The sequence below is a fragment of the Balaenoptera borealis genome (genome assembly GCF_965194805.1).
Source record: "Balaenoptera borealis genome assembly, chromosome: 5".
Taxonomy (NCBI): Eukaryota; Metazoa; Chordata; class Mammalia; order Artiodactyla; family Balaenopteridae; genus Balaenoptera; species Balaenoptera borealis.
Window position 1 is genome coordinate 49089788 of NC_138862.1, and position 14376 is coordinate 49104163.

The window sequence follows — 14376 nt, forward strand, 5'->3', positions numbered from 1 at the left end:
CTCTTTTTAAGGAGTGACCAGGGAAGGCTACCTGAATCTGCTCATTTGCCTGCTGCATTTTCTTTGGTTCTACCTTTAAAAAATAGATCTTAGATACTTAAAATATATTTGTCACAATTTTAAATACTTGCTTTTCTTTATTTTTGAATATTCAGTAGGACCAAGAGCAGCCCAAAGCTGTAAAGAACATAATTCAAATAGAACAATAAAACTCCTCTGTTTCAGATACAGTGTAAAGTGTTGATCATATGCATAAACCTAATTTGATCACAATTGCCTTGTTATCACCACTAAGAACCATAACACAAAAATCCCCAACTACTCTAAGTACTCTCCGTAGGACGCTAGGCAATGTTTTTCTTACAGCTCCCTAAGTGCATAAGATAAAATAATCCATTGAACTGGGTATAATTCAGGCCTATGAACTGACTCAGTCCTCACAAGAGGACTAGATGGCACCCATCTATTTCCTAGATATAACTTCTATAATAAATATTGTCGTGATCGTCCTAACATCATAGGCGCAGATCCCTTTTCTTCAGAGGAAGTATCTCTAATCTTGTGAAGCCAAAGTCTCTAACTACAGCATACCTACAAATGGCCCCATGCCCAGGCATGATGTCACACTTTCCATCATTCAAGCAGAAGTCGGGCTGTAGGTCACAGAGACTCTGGCAGGGCAGTTCTTCCACACTCAGGTACCCAGGGTAGCATCTGCACTCTGCTTCTCCACTCCAGGGGTTGACCAAACACTCGGAAAATTCATTGCATGCTTGAAACTTGCAAGGGTTGGCTTGATCACCTAAAACATCAAGCAAACCAGAAAACGATACAAGGAAAGGCAAAACACAGGAATTGGGGTACATGAAACCCCTCCACTAAGGCTCCCCCATCCAAAGTACTGTGAACATCCAACCCCCTTCCTGAATCAATGAAATACAACACCGCCATCCACACCACAAAAAATTTCTGATTCATCCTTGATTGATGAGCTTTTGTCAAATTTCTCTGAAACTCAGAGCCAAACCATAAAACCCAATGACCTGGGTGAGCCTCTACCTGTTTTACGTAGGAAGCGTGTAGAAGCTTTAAAATCCATGTAATTGTAGATCTAAATTAAACAGTTTTCATGTACCGTTCATTTCCACCAACCCTATCCTTCTGTCATCCTCCTCCACTCTGCACATGATGCCACATGCCCCACCCCCAGCCCACCCCACCCCACCGAGAACATGGATGGAGAGACAGTATCCAGAGGAGAACTGGTGGAAGCCTCAGGGATGGGTATAGCCCAATAAGAGCAGCCTAAGAGCATTGGAGATTAGCAAAAGCTAATGTCAGAAAAACAAATCAGCCCTGCACCTCCTCAGGCCATTCCCAACAGTATTTTAGCTTCAGTAATTTCATTTTTCATTGATGGGATGAGAGAAAGTGACATTTTAAAAAATTAATTAGGACACAAACCAGTCAAAAATGATAAAAGACATTGACCATGGATGGGCCTTCCATCCTACCATGGTTCCCCTGTATGTTCTTCACTGGTGAATGGCAATCTCTGAATTGCAAATGGTGACAAAGATACCACAAATAGAGGAAATAACTGTAAATGACCCATAAACTCATCTGTATGAAAAAGCACAAGAATTAGCCAGAAGACAAAGGGGAGGTTAAAAAACAAAGAGCATAGTCTCTCAGTTTCCAGATAAATTAATATTGCTCTCAGAGTCAATGATTTCCTTGCTACTGTGAAAATTAAAGACATTTTGCACGAATCTGTGGCCTTGGAGTTTGTAGGATCTCTGCAGCTGATCTTTCTTAGCCCTATGTAGGAATGGGGAGAGATATTGGGTTGAACAGTATCCCCCCAAAATTCATGTCCACCCAGAACCTCAGAATATGACTTTATTCAGAAATAGGGTCTTTGTAAATGTAATCAAGTTAAGATGAGGTCATACTGGATTAGGTTACCGCTAGTCCAATACCTGGTGTCCTTATAAGAAAAGGGAAATTTGGACACAGAGACACAGACACACAGTGAAGAAGGCCATATGAAGACAGAAGCAGAGATTGGAGTGATGCATCTACAAGCCAAGGAGTGTCAAGGATTGCTGGTGAACACCAGAAGCTAGGAAGAGGCAAGATAGGATTCTTTCCTAGAGCTTTCAGAGGGAACATGGCTCTGCCAACACCTTGATTTGGATTTCTAGCCTCCAGAACTATGAGAGAATAAATTTCTGTTGTTAGAAGCCACCCAGTTTGTGGTCCTTTGTTACAGCAGCCCTAGGAAACTAATACAGGAGACCAATAATAAGATGCTCATATAACAAGAAGAGCACACAAATGTGCTGACAGATGGCAGTTTCTACAAGGGAACTACACAGCAGGATTCGACTGTGTATTTCCTAAGTCTTCAAATCCTTACCCTGGCATTCATTCTGTGACTTTTTAATCAGAAAATAATCTAATCCTGGCCTAGCAGTGAGGTATAGAAGTGTATATAGGGGGTGGGAAGGATGATATTGCACAGTCCCCCTTTGTTGATGGAAATTCAAGAATTTCTGAGATACTACATGTTAAAACAAATTAAGCAAGAGACAAGTCAATCTTATCTTTAGCCAACCTTCAGATAAAATAATAGTTTAATCTGAAGGCTTTTAACTAAAAATATACAAGAAATAGGAAAATTCTATTTAAAAATTCTAAAACTTTGTGACCATTCCATGGGTGTGGGTGAGTGTCTAGGGAAAGGAAAAACAGAATCTGTAAGAGGAAAAAGATACATGTTGCACCCTTTTGATTCCAGATCAAGGAGAGAGACCAAGACCAATATTTTAATCATGTGAATAAAAGACTGGAGTTTTAAAGTCGATTTCTAGTCTTTTGTGCAGGTTAAAGGTGGAGGCCCAGAATAGATAGCTCTTTGTTTGGAAGAGTACTTTAATGACTTTATGGGAAAACAAAGGTAGACTTGGAGCTAATCTTGGGATGGGAGACAGGGATCTAAACCGTAGAATGAATTACACTCTGGTTTTCCAGGGACAGGCTAACAGAAGGATTGATGGGTCCCGGAGAATGAGAGTAGAGGAAATGTGAAGAAGGTCTGGAAATACAGCCAGAGTGGCCAGAGTAACATGGTAGCTGACTTAGTCCTGGAGAAAAAATTGGCCATTACAAGACACCTTTGAAAGGGTGGCTGAGAAATTTCTGGATATTTACACCTAACAGTAATATTTTTAACCCATCTCCTGTGCTACAATAAAAATCCCTCCATCGTCCTCATATCACCAACAAATATCTGATGGAATCAACTGCCTTGTGTTAGAGGTACTTTGGGAAAGTAAAAACATGGGACCATGATCTGTGCTGGATTAACATAAAGAACAACCACAAGGGTCAAGACAAATGTGAGATTGGAAATTGAGCAGGAGGAAATCAGAGCTGGAGATGATTAAGAGACAGTTAAGTTCCTTGATAATTCCTAGAGATATTAGGGGTTGAGGGCCATGGATGCAGGTTTCACACTGTACATGGGAGGGACTAATGCAAATTCATTTGAATATTAAGGAACAAGGTGACCCTATAAACCTGGATGACTTGGCATACAGCTGACATGTGAGTTACATACAAAACTGAGGTAAATGCACTTATTTATGTACTTCCCTTTAAAAAGAAGTGGGTAGACTTTTGCAAAAGTTTTATGATCATCACTGCTTGCATTTGTATGGCTAGTCAAATGTTTTTATACATGCTATTTGTTTAATCCTTAGAATAGCCCCATGAAATACATAGGCCAGGTAACATTATCCCCATGTGCTATATGAGGGCGTAAGGCTCAGAGATAAAACAGCTCACCTAGCATCACACAAATGATAAATGGCAGAGCAGAGGCAAGAAACCAGGCCTTCCAAATTATAATTAATTGCTTCTTCCACTACACCACATGGCAAAGAATGTGCAAATGTCCTTAAAGAACTCAAGTGGCAAGAGATTTGGCTATAGGGGGATTAGCTAAATCATCTTCCTCACTTTCAGTGAATAACGGTCCTTCAAGGATTTCAAAGGAAAGAATGTTTGCTTCTTTCCCGGTTAAAGAATAGGGCTGACTTCCAAACAAGTGTGAGAGTGAAAAGCACTGGAGAAATACAAACCCAGACATTCCACCTTACTCCTACTCAAAACCACTGTCCTCCGGTATATAGAAGGTAAAAAAGAACAAAGGTTTGAGGATGCAGCAGTACCATCTGCATCCAAGTCTTCCAAATAAAAACAATGGTTCATTTCATTCATTCACAGTATTTTTGAGTACATTCTACATGCAAGACAAAGTGCGAGGTTTTGGCTACCAAGTGGTTAATAAAACAGACAAAGTCTCAGTCCTTGTGGACAGTTCAACTGGGCAAAATAGCTATTTAGCAAGTATGTGCATAAGTTACCATGATTACAATAGTTATAAACTCTACAGAGGGAAAAGAACCAACCTAGATTATGGGTGAATCAGTGAAAGTCCTGAGGAAGAGACATTTGAACTGAGGCATAAAGGGTAAGCAGAAGTCAGCCAAGAGGGGAAAGAGATTCAGGCAAAGAAGACAGTATGTGCAAAAGGCTTCAAGTCAAGAAAAGTTTTGGAAATCTAAGGAACCAAAAATGAGCTAGTTTGACTAGAACATAGTGAGGAAAGAAGTTAGTTTCATTGGACGATACTGGGGAAGAAGATAGGCACCAGGCCTGGGGCTACTGAACCAGGCAGCCATTGAAAGTATTTCAAGCAGAAAAGTGAAATAATCTGATTATTTAGAAAGAGCACCCTGGCTACTGTCTGGAGAATGAATGGGAGGGTATGGGAGTGAGGGAAAAAGAGAGGTAGTGTAGAAACTGGTCCAAATGAGAGATGATGATGGCTTGGCCTAAAGTAGGGGAAGTGAAGACAGAGAAAAACACATAGATTTGAGATATATTTAGAATTCAGAATCAATGTAAGTTTGGTGAGTGACTGAAAGTTAGGGGTGATGGAAACTGAGATATCAGAATGACTTTCCAGGTTTCTGGCTTCAGTAGCTGAGTGGATACAGCTTCCATTTATCAAGACAGTAAAGCTGAGAGAGGTAGATTTAGTTGGAAGGTACAGAGATATGGAAAACAAGGGCTCAGTCTTAGCCTAAGGGTTTAGTCTAAGCTTGATATACATAGAATATATCCAAGTTGAGATAATCAAGTACATAGTTACATATTGATTCTGGAGCTCAGAAGATAAGTCTGATCTGCATATAAAAATGTAGAGAGTTATTGACATTTATATTAGGCTTACAATAATGGAAATTGATAAAACAACATAGGAAAATAACATAGAAGGCAAGAAAGGCCAAAGCTATTGGGCTTGGCAACGTAGAGATGTAATAAGAACAGATCCATGGATAAGTAAAATAGAGAGCCAGATAGAGCAGGTGGAAAAGGAAATGGGAGGTAAACATGTAAAGACAGCAAGTGTGGACAATCCTTTTGAGAAGAGAATGATATTGACATCCTTGGAAGAGATATTTTACTAATTATCAAGATGTGGAAAATTTGTCAAACATAGTACTCTTTTACCTAGTAAGTATCGAATTCATCTTGACTCAGTGTAGAAGAAAATACACAAGAATAATAACCAGGTTCCACTAAGAAACCACCATAGTGTTTAATATCATTACCTGATTCCACATCGAGGGAGTATTTATCAATAGCCAAGTTCATGGTTTGGTAAGCAGTGGTGCAAAAGTCTTCCAGAATCACGTATACAGCATTGGTGACATTAGGAGGGACAGACTTGGCGAACTTCATTCGGCTGTTCACCACAATACTGCCATTTCTGAAGTTCAGGATTTCTAAATTCTGGAACCCAGTGAGATTTGACTGGAGATAGGGAACCAGCTACAATACACAAAAATTGGTCAGTTTATTGACAAAGTTTTGCATTTTGTTCAATACATACTGAAAACAAAGATGAACCCCTCCACTTTTCCAAATTGTATTCTATTTATGTTATTTAAACTGTTCATCAACAAAAGTATGAATTGTGAATTATTTATGGGTCATGAGGTTTCAGTGTTATTTAAGAACCCCATGGAACTCACAGACAGTTTTAGACATCAGAGAGTTTATTCTCTCTGTTTCACTAAAGGATTGTGACAGTGAAGGCATTACAGGTACCCACAAAGCACTGGTCTCACAATAAAATGTGAATATAAATCTCAAACTTGTATCAGTCCCAGAAATTATAGAATACAATATCCAGTATCTAAGTTACAATATCCAAGAATACAATATCCAAGTGTGGCTCATACCATTTTGTGTTTTCCGTTTTGTTGTATCCACCTGTCTCATTATTTTCCTATGAACCCTAGGCCATTACAGTATTTGTAGATGATAGGAAATGAAAATCCATAGCACACCACACTTTCCTTGGCTCAGATCTTATGCTCTGGGGGGAAAGAGGGGTGGTTCATACACGATTATTCACTAATGCCTGTATTTCACTTCTTATGCTTACCAGTTCTAAGAATCTTTGCTCCAGGGCTTTATACTCCAAAGAGTTTTTATTAAACAGATCTTCTGAAAACATCATGTTAGTCACTCTGAGGCTGAAGAAAACCACCAAAGCTCCTGCGGCTTGGGTATGACTCAAGTCATCGCTTTTTGTTGGCTGAGCCACAATAGCCATCTCTGTGGAGTGAATACTTGTAGACATTTCCACATAACCACCAACCTTGCCATTTTCCTCTGGGATTAGCTCAGGATGATAGTAATCTGTGCCTATCTGGTCCAATTCTAATGAAATATCCTGTACGCCCATAATGACTTCATCTTCCAGCAGGGTGGAACTTGTGGTTGAAGGCAATTTGGTAGACTGTGTCATGGAAGCTTTCAACCAGAGCTTGTCAGTACTCTGTGGTGTACTTGCCAATGTGTCTCTGGACAGTTTCCCTAGGGAAGAAGTTCTTGCCCAAACTACATCTGATTCTGGCAATATGGTCCACAAAGGTTGCACATCCGGCTTCACTACTGAAATCTTGCTGTCAAACCATTCACGGTTGGATGACTCTGTAGTTTGTTCCTCCTCCTTTAGAAAGGGTTCTTCTTGAACTGGTTTATCAGTAGAAGCAGAGATTGCTGCAGATGTCAGTAGAGGAGGTGATTTGGTAATTGAGTAATAGTCAATGTCAGGTACTTCTGATGTGTGCTTGGATAGAACTGGAGATGCAGATTGAGTTGTGGTCTCTGCAAAGATGGACACAGTAGGTCCACCAAGGGTCTCATCCTCTGCAAAGCTTCTGGATCTATCAAAATGCCCATATTTTGAATGCTCAGTACGTTGATCTATGGAATCTATTCTGTCATCTATAACTAGTTTCTCATCTATATCCTCAGTTGGCAAAAGTAAATCCTCTGAATCCTCAACTTCAAGCCATGACTTGGAAAATGGTTCAGTGCTCTTCTCTAATGAAGTCTTGCTCCATGGCCAAGTAATCAGACCTACCTTTTGCCCAGACCCTGAACCTAAACCACTCTCAAATATGAACTCTTTCTCCATAGATGTGTCTGGCATCCAAGTGCTCACTTCTAATTGGCCTTTGACTTTGGAGGCCAAAGAGTCCATGCCAAAAGGTGTTACTTCTTTAGCAAGAATATCGAATGTGACAGAGACCGGATATGGTGAGGATGTCAAAGACACCCCAGAGTCTTCCATGGATGGTATTATTTCTTTTGGCACAGGACGACTAAATGGGCTTGAAGGCAGTGGATCAATAGAAAGAAAATCTTCTGACCCTTTAACTTTAGTTAATCCTAAAAATAGAGTTTTCCATTAATTAATCTACATAGATGCCAAAATATATTCCCAGTCCTCCTAATAAAACCAGCTACCCATTTTTCCCCATTAGATTACAACAGACAGTTGCTGACTTTTACTTTGCCAAATCCAGCAAACAACAAGAAGGTATGATTATGTTTTTGTCATATGGTACAGTCACTCATGATTATAACTGCCTTAACTGAGGATAACAAGACATCAGGTACTGAAAAAATTCAAAACACATTTTTACTCCCTGAAAATAAAGAACTGCTGGTAGCCACACTGACAACAAAGAGTGAATCTAGTAAAAACTTAAGAAGAGAATTCCCTAGGAAAATTCCCAAGGAATTCCCATCTTCTTGTTATGTTTATTTTATTTTTTTTTATTTTTGGCAGCGCCGTGCAGCTTGTGGGATCTCAGTTCCCCGACCAGGGATTGAACCCGGGCCACAGCAGTGAAAGTGCTGAATCGTAACCACTAGACCACCAGGGAACTCCCCCTTGTTATGTTTATTATCCATCAGCCTTCAGGTTCACCCAATGTTCAAAATCCTAGACTCATTACTTATATCTTTGTTCATCTTCCTCTTTCACATACACTCCATCCCTGAGTCACATCCCACAACAGCTAAATCAGCTACTTGACTTTCATTTCTTAATCTCTGCTGTAGCTGCCCTAGTTCAGGTTTTCCCCTTCTCAAGCCTAATGCAAGCTAAAAATCTCTACTGGCCCCCAATTAATCCTATTAAAAGATACTGGAATAATCTTCTTTGAGGCTGTTAGTTTATCACTCAAATATTCAAGTAAGTAGAGTAGTTCTTAAATAGTAATATAATTAAATTATAAACTCTTTAACAGGACCTTCAAAATATCTATTAGGTGATCCCATCCCAGCCCACAAGTTCATTTCTAATTATTTACCTATTTGGACTCTCCCTTCCAACCAATTAAAGCTGATTGTTCCCTTTCTCACACAACTTTCCCAAGACATTTCCTCCTAATGAATGCTGCCATGCTTTTCTCCTAACCCTAGTCTCTCGCTCTCTTCAAAACCTTTGTCATCTGATACAATGAAGAAGTACAAAAAGTCATTAGAATTCCTTACCATCTTCTAATGAGTGAGACCCAGAAGTCCTTTCTTCAGAAGCCACAGGCAAGCCAGTCTGAAGCACTGCTGGGGTGACAGAATGAAGAGTCAAGCTGCTAACCTCTAAAACCTCTGGGGAAGAACTGAGGCTCACCTTCGAGGGAAAAGCTAATTTGGGTGCAGACACTAAATCACCCAAAGGGCCTTCTGACCAGAGTTCCCTGCCAGTGGTTGAAGGAGGACCAGAGCTGAAATCAAGTGGTGAAATACTGCTCGTGGTGAATTCATCTGCTGAGGGCCATTCAGCTTGAGGGGTATTATCCTGGAGGGGCAAAAAGAGGCTAAATCATATCATAGATAAAAGAAACACATAAAAATAATTTTAAATACCATCTATCTATCTACATTCCTGGATTTTCTAGGGACAAAAAGGCAATGTAATATTGGGGGAGGGAAGGGGAGTATGGGCTCTAGAATCAAACAGATCCATAATTAAATCCTAATTCAACCACTTACTAGTTGGAAAATCTAGAGAAAAATCATGTATCACTTGAATCTCACCTGGAAAGTGGGAATAGATGAGATAATATATTTAAAAGATCCCAAACAAAGTGAGTTTGTGAGAGAAAATATTGTTTGCCTTGCTTTAGATGGTTCCTTTCCCTCTGTCTTATTAGCTTAAATACTTTAAATACATAGATGTTACTAATATCTGTAATTTGTTGTCAAAGACCTAAGCACGTTGCCCACAGCAGAAAGAACAATCAGTAATTTTATTCATCACTCTGAAAGGTATTAAATTAAGGTCTTTTATTTTGATAAGAAATGGCAACACATCAAAATGTGGTCTCTTACCTCGAGCAAATAGGAACATCTGTGAATTGGTATCACACTTACAAAATAAAATTTTCTCTTTCCAGTGACTTTTTATTAATGTAGTACTAATCGTATCTTAAAGTTTAGCTTCAGGAATAGAAAAGTAGACAGAAACACAACCATTGAACATACGAATTACTTAATCCTGTGAAAGTTAGTCCATGTAAAAAAGTTTAATGATGTTAATTGGTAAAACAGCCATAACACTGGATAGGAGTTTATATATTCCAATCTATGCTGAATAACAAAAAATAAGAAGTGTCATATGCATAGAAGGAATTCACAAAATATTTCCTAGATAAAAACTGAAAAAGGAAAATAGAAAAGATCAATCATTCTCTACTCTAAATAGCATCAAAATCACATGCAAGGACTTCCTTGGTGGTGCAGTGGTTAAGAACCCACCTGCCAATGCAGGGGACACAGGCTCGAGCCCTGGTCCGGGAAGATCCCACATGCCGCGGAGCAACTAAGCCCGTGGGCCACAACTACTGAGCCTGCACTCTAGAGCCCGTGAGGCACAACTACTGAGCCCACGTGCTGCAACTACTGAAGCCCACACGCCTAGAGCCTGTGCTCTGCAACAAGAGAAGCCACCACAATGAGAAGCCCGCGCACCGCAACGAAGAGTAGCCCCCGCTCGCCGCAACTAGAGAAAGCCTGCGTACAGCAATGAAGACCCAACGCAGCCAAAAAAAAAAAAAGTAAATAAATAAATTTTTTAAAAAATCATATGTAAGCTTTTTAAAGACACCAATGCCCACACCCCACACCCCAGAGATTCTAACTTAACTGGTCTGAGGGTAGGACCTAGACATGGTACTTTTAAAAGCTCCTCAGTGGAGGATGCAGCTTGATCATGTGCTGGTTGTATTATTCCAGCCTGGGTTCCTAAAATACTTCTTTAGTTGTTAAATCATTATATTTCTCATCACCTGGAACCTTTAAGAAATTTTCCACAGGCATAAACCTGCCTGAAGACTAGAATTCATGGAATAGCTATAAACAAAATGAAGCCCATGAAAACTAAGAAACTGAATAGAATCCTCTCCCTGCTCTTCCAGGAGATTCCTGCCAAGGGTAGTGAATTTTCACTGGTATATACTCTCAAGCCGAATGTGATTTTTAAACAAAAGCACACAATTTTAAGGTGGCTAACTACACTTCAGTCCACGGCCAGGAAATAAAACAACCTACTAGCCTACAGAGGGACTCAACCCAATGTCATGACCTAATTAGTCTTTCATGCTTTGCCTACACACTTCCCCTTGTCTCTCCATCAAGGGTCCATGTGAGGAAGCCTTAGACAGCACACTCCCCCAGTCACAAGGGAGGGAACATGAGGCAAGAAGTCACTGAGCATGACCCAATTTATCCCCTCTTCTAGTGACAAATGCACAGTAGACCACTGCATATATATGGAGATACTCTCAGTTTCATCTACTATTTCTAAACTAAAAGCACTAAGTAACTAATTTTCTTTTGTGGAACTCAGTGACACCAACACTTCCTACCTTGTTCATGCTCTTTTAATTAGGTCCTATTTTAAGTGGGCCATCCTGCTGGCTATTTTCATCTGCCACCACCCTATCTCCTTCTCTTCCCTGATAATTTCATCACCCTGCTCCCTTATGAGCTGTCTTCTGTCTGAGTGTACACTTTTAGAAGCAGAAGATCAAAGGACAGGAAGAGTGAGAGGTTCGGGTATTTCTTCCCAGTTCCCTCCAAGCCTCAATACTGCAGACGTAGCTGTGTCCCTCTACAATTGCAACTTCAGCTCTCACTGGGCTCTGGTAACTGCATTTCCTCCCCTTGCCCTATAATCCAATGGATGGGAATGGCTTCTCACTGTTATTAGTCTCAGCATACTTCAAGATCCCTTTTTCACTCCCTTAACCCCTTAACAGAACAGGTGGTTCTGTTACTATTGAAACCCTGGCCGTGCCATGTTTTGTAGTGCAATGTATTTTTAAAATCCATAAAAGTTTGAATCACTTCTGTCAAAAGATGATTACCTAATTTGTAATGAAATACAAATGGCCAGAAAAGGAAGAATGAGAATCAATTAAAATAACAACAACATGGACCAAAAATGGTATCATTCTGCTAAATTTGATTAGAAATAAAGAATCTAGACAGTTAAGAGGGAAGTAATGAAAAGTGGATGGTGCAGTACTAGTGAATATTTTTGCCAGTGTGACTTTGGTCAAAAAATGGAATAGAAGAAGACACATCTGAGCACTAGACTGGAGTCTGTGACCGGAGTCTGATGAAATGAAATATATAGAGAAAAGCAAGATATATGTCAAAGAAAGAGGAAGACCATCCTCAAAAGACTGGATGTAACTGCAAATGATCTATTAAAAAAAAAAAAGAACCATTTCAGGATAAGAAATTACCTCTTGGGAATTCTCTCGTCAGAAGTGAACATGAGGATGTCAAGACTTGATTCATGAGTAAGGCCAAAAAGATGATCTAATCAGGGGAAAGATTTCTGGCATTTTTCTAGTAAATTTTAATATTTTAAGGGTACATCATCACAAGGAGCGAAGTTAACCTTATATAACTCTATGTAGTGAAGGCAGCTTGCAATCACTGACCTGTGTACACAGTGCTCCTATGTAACCTAGCACCAAACAGACACACAAAGTTGCCTTACGTTTCTGACTAGAGGGTCTAAAACTTTCTGGGTCCTCAAGAATGGGCCAGAGTGATGTCAGCTGAGTAAGATATCTCCCACTCGTATTCCCCCTTCAACAGTAACAATTTGGCATCCTCCATGGACAAAAGTGCCTTTGTGGGAGCTGTGGGATCCAGCATCATACACCAAGGGACCCAGAAGGAGTCTAGCCCACCCATGCATTGGGTAAGAAGCATACAGACCTCAGTCCTGGCTGTGGACCCTGAGGTGGCCTGTGAACTGGCTCCAGCCCCTCTTGGACACAGTCTGGGAGCCCCTGGAGAACAATGACTTAGACAACCACCCATGAATGACAGAGCCTTTGTGGAAGTCCAGGAGTGCAACAGAGAAGCTCCAAACACACCATTTGAGCAAAAAAGTCCAACTTTAGACACACTGGCGAGTGTAAGAGGAACAGTTTCACTTTACCCACCTCATCCCTCCCTCAAGGCAGCACAGCTCAGGGCCAAGAGAAACCCTCTCTGTACATGATTTCTGCACAGTGGAAAGTGAGAGCATGTGAGTGAGTCTCTGGCCTCCCCAGCTGTGCAGGACCTTGCTAAAGAGGTCTGTTTCTCTCTCACTCTATCCAGAGAACTGACTTGTAAGCTGCACGACCAGGAGATGGGAAGTGGCTGAAAGAACGGCAGCCAGGACTCTGAACATATCACAGGGATGCAGATCCTACTAACTGCATGACTGACTCCACCAGGAGGCTTGACCGCGAGTTGCCAAGACACCTTGCCCATGGATCCCCCTCAACTGGCCCATGGGCACCTCACTCCCATAGGCACCTCCTCCACCCCAAGGCCAGCTCCTCGTATGCACTCCCCATGGCAGGGAGAGCTAACTTTGGCAGACAGCTAGCGAGCAGGCCCAAAAAGCCAGCCTGAATCTATCTATAGGCTAGGGAGAGACGACAAAGTTAAGCTTTTGCACTTCCTTTGGGAAAGCAAAAGGAAAGCTGTCAGTACTTAGCCTGGTGCACTGCAGGATCAAGAGAAGGCATACAAGCTTAAGAATTCTGCCACAACAGGCAGCAAGAAGTGTGGAGAAGGTGTATCCACAGGAGGTCTGAGAAAAACAAAGAAAATATTCAAATGGCCAATAGCTACATGAAAAGATATTCAACATCACTATCATCAGGGAAATGCAAATCAAAACCACAATGAAATATCACCTCACACCTGTTAGAATGGCTACTGTCAAAAAGACAAAAGTGCTGGCAACGGTGTGTGGAAAAAAAAATTTTTCCTCATAAAATTAAAAATAGAACTACCATGTGATCCAGCAATCCCACTTCTGGGTATATGGCTAAAGGAAATTAAATCAGTGTGTCAAAGAGATATCTATAGTATTCCCATGTTCACTGCAGCATTAGTCACAATAGTCAAGATATGGAAACAACCTAAGTGTCCATCGACGGATGAATGGATAAAAAAGATGTGGTACATATATACAATGGAATATTACTCAGCCATGAGAGAGAAAGAAATCCTGCCATTTGTGACAACATGGATGGACCTTGAGGGCATTATGCTAAGTGAAATAAGTCAGAAGAATACTGTATGATATCACTTATATGTAGAATCTGAGAAAGCCAAATTCATAAAAACAACTGTAGAACGGTGTTTTCCAGGGTCTGGGGATGGGGAGATGGAGAGATGTCAGTTAAAGAGTACAAACTTGCAGTCATAAGCTGAATGAGTTCTGGGTAGCTAATGTACAATGTGGTGGCTATAGTTAACAGTACTGTGTTATAAACTTGAAATTTGTCTAAAGAGTAAATCTTAAATGTTCTTACCACCCAAAAAAAAAAAAAAAAAGGTAATTATGTGAAGTTACGGAGGTGTTAACTAACTCTATTGTGATAAGTACTTCACAATATATGTGTATCAAATCAT

At 40.4% G+C, this 14376-nt stretch overlaps 1 protein-coding gene across 1 annotated transcript in view; it reads right to left on the reverse strand.

Moving 5' to 3' along the window:
* Nucleotides 1–14376, reverse strand: part of IMPG2 (interphotoreceptor matrix proteoglycan 2) — a 77247-nt gene that overhangs the window by 9504 nt on the left and 53367 nt on the right. Inside the window, exons 13-16 of the mRNA XM_082392061.1 lie at nt 8935–9238; nt 6527–7821; nt 5688–5907; nt 592–802 (exon numbers count right to left, since the gene is read on the reverse strand). Coding sequence (XP_082248187.1) covers nt 592–802; nt 5688–5907; nt 6527–7821; nt 8935–9238 — 2030 coding nt within the window. The remainder of the gene's footprint in view (nt 1–591; nt 803–5687; nt 5908–6526; nt 7822–8934; nt 9239–14376) is intronic.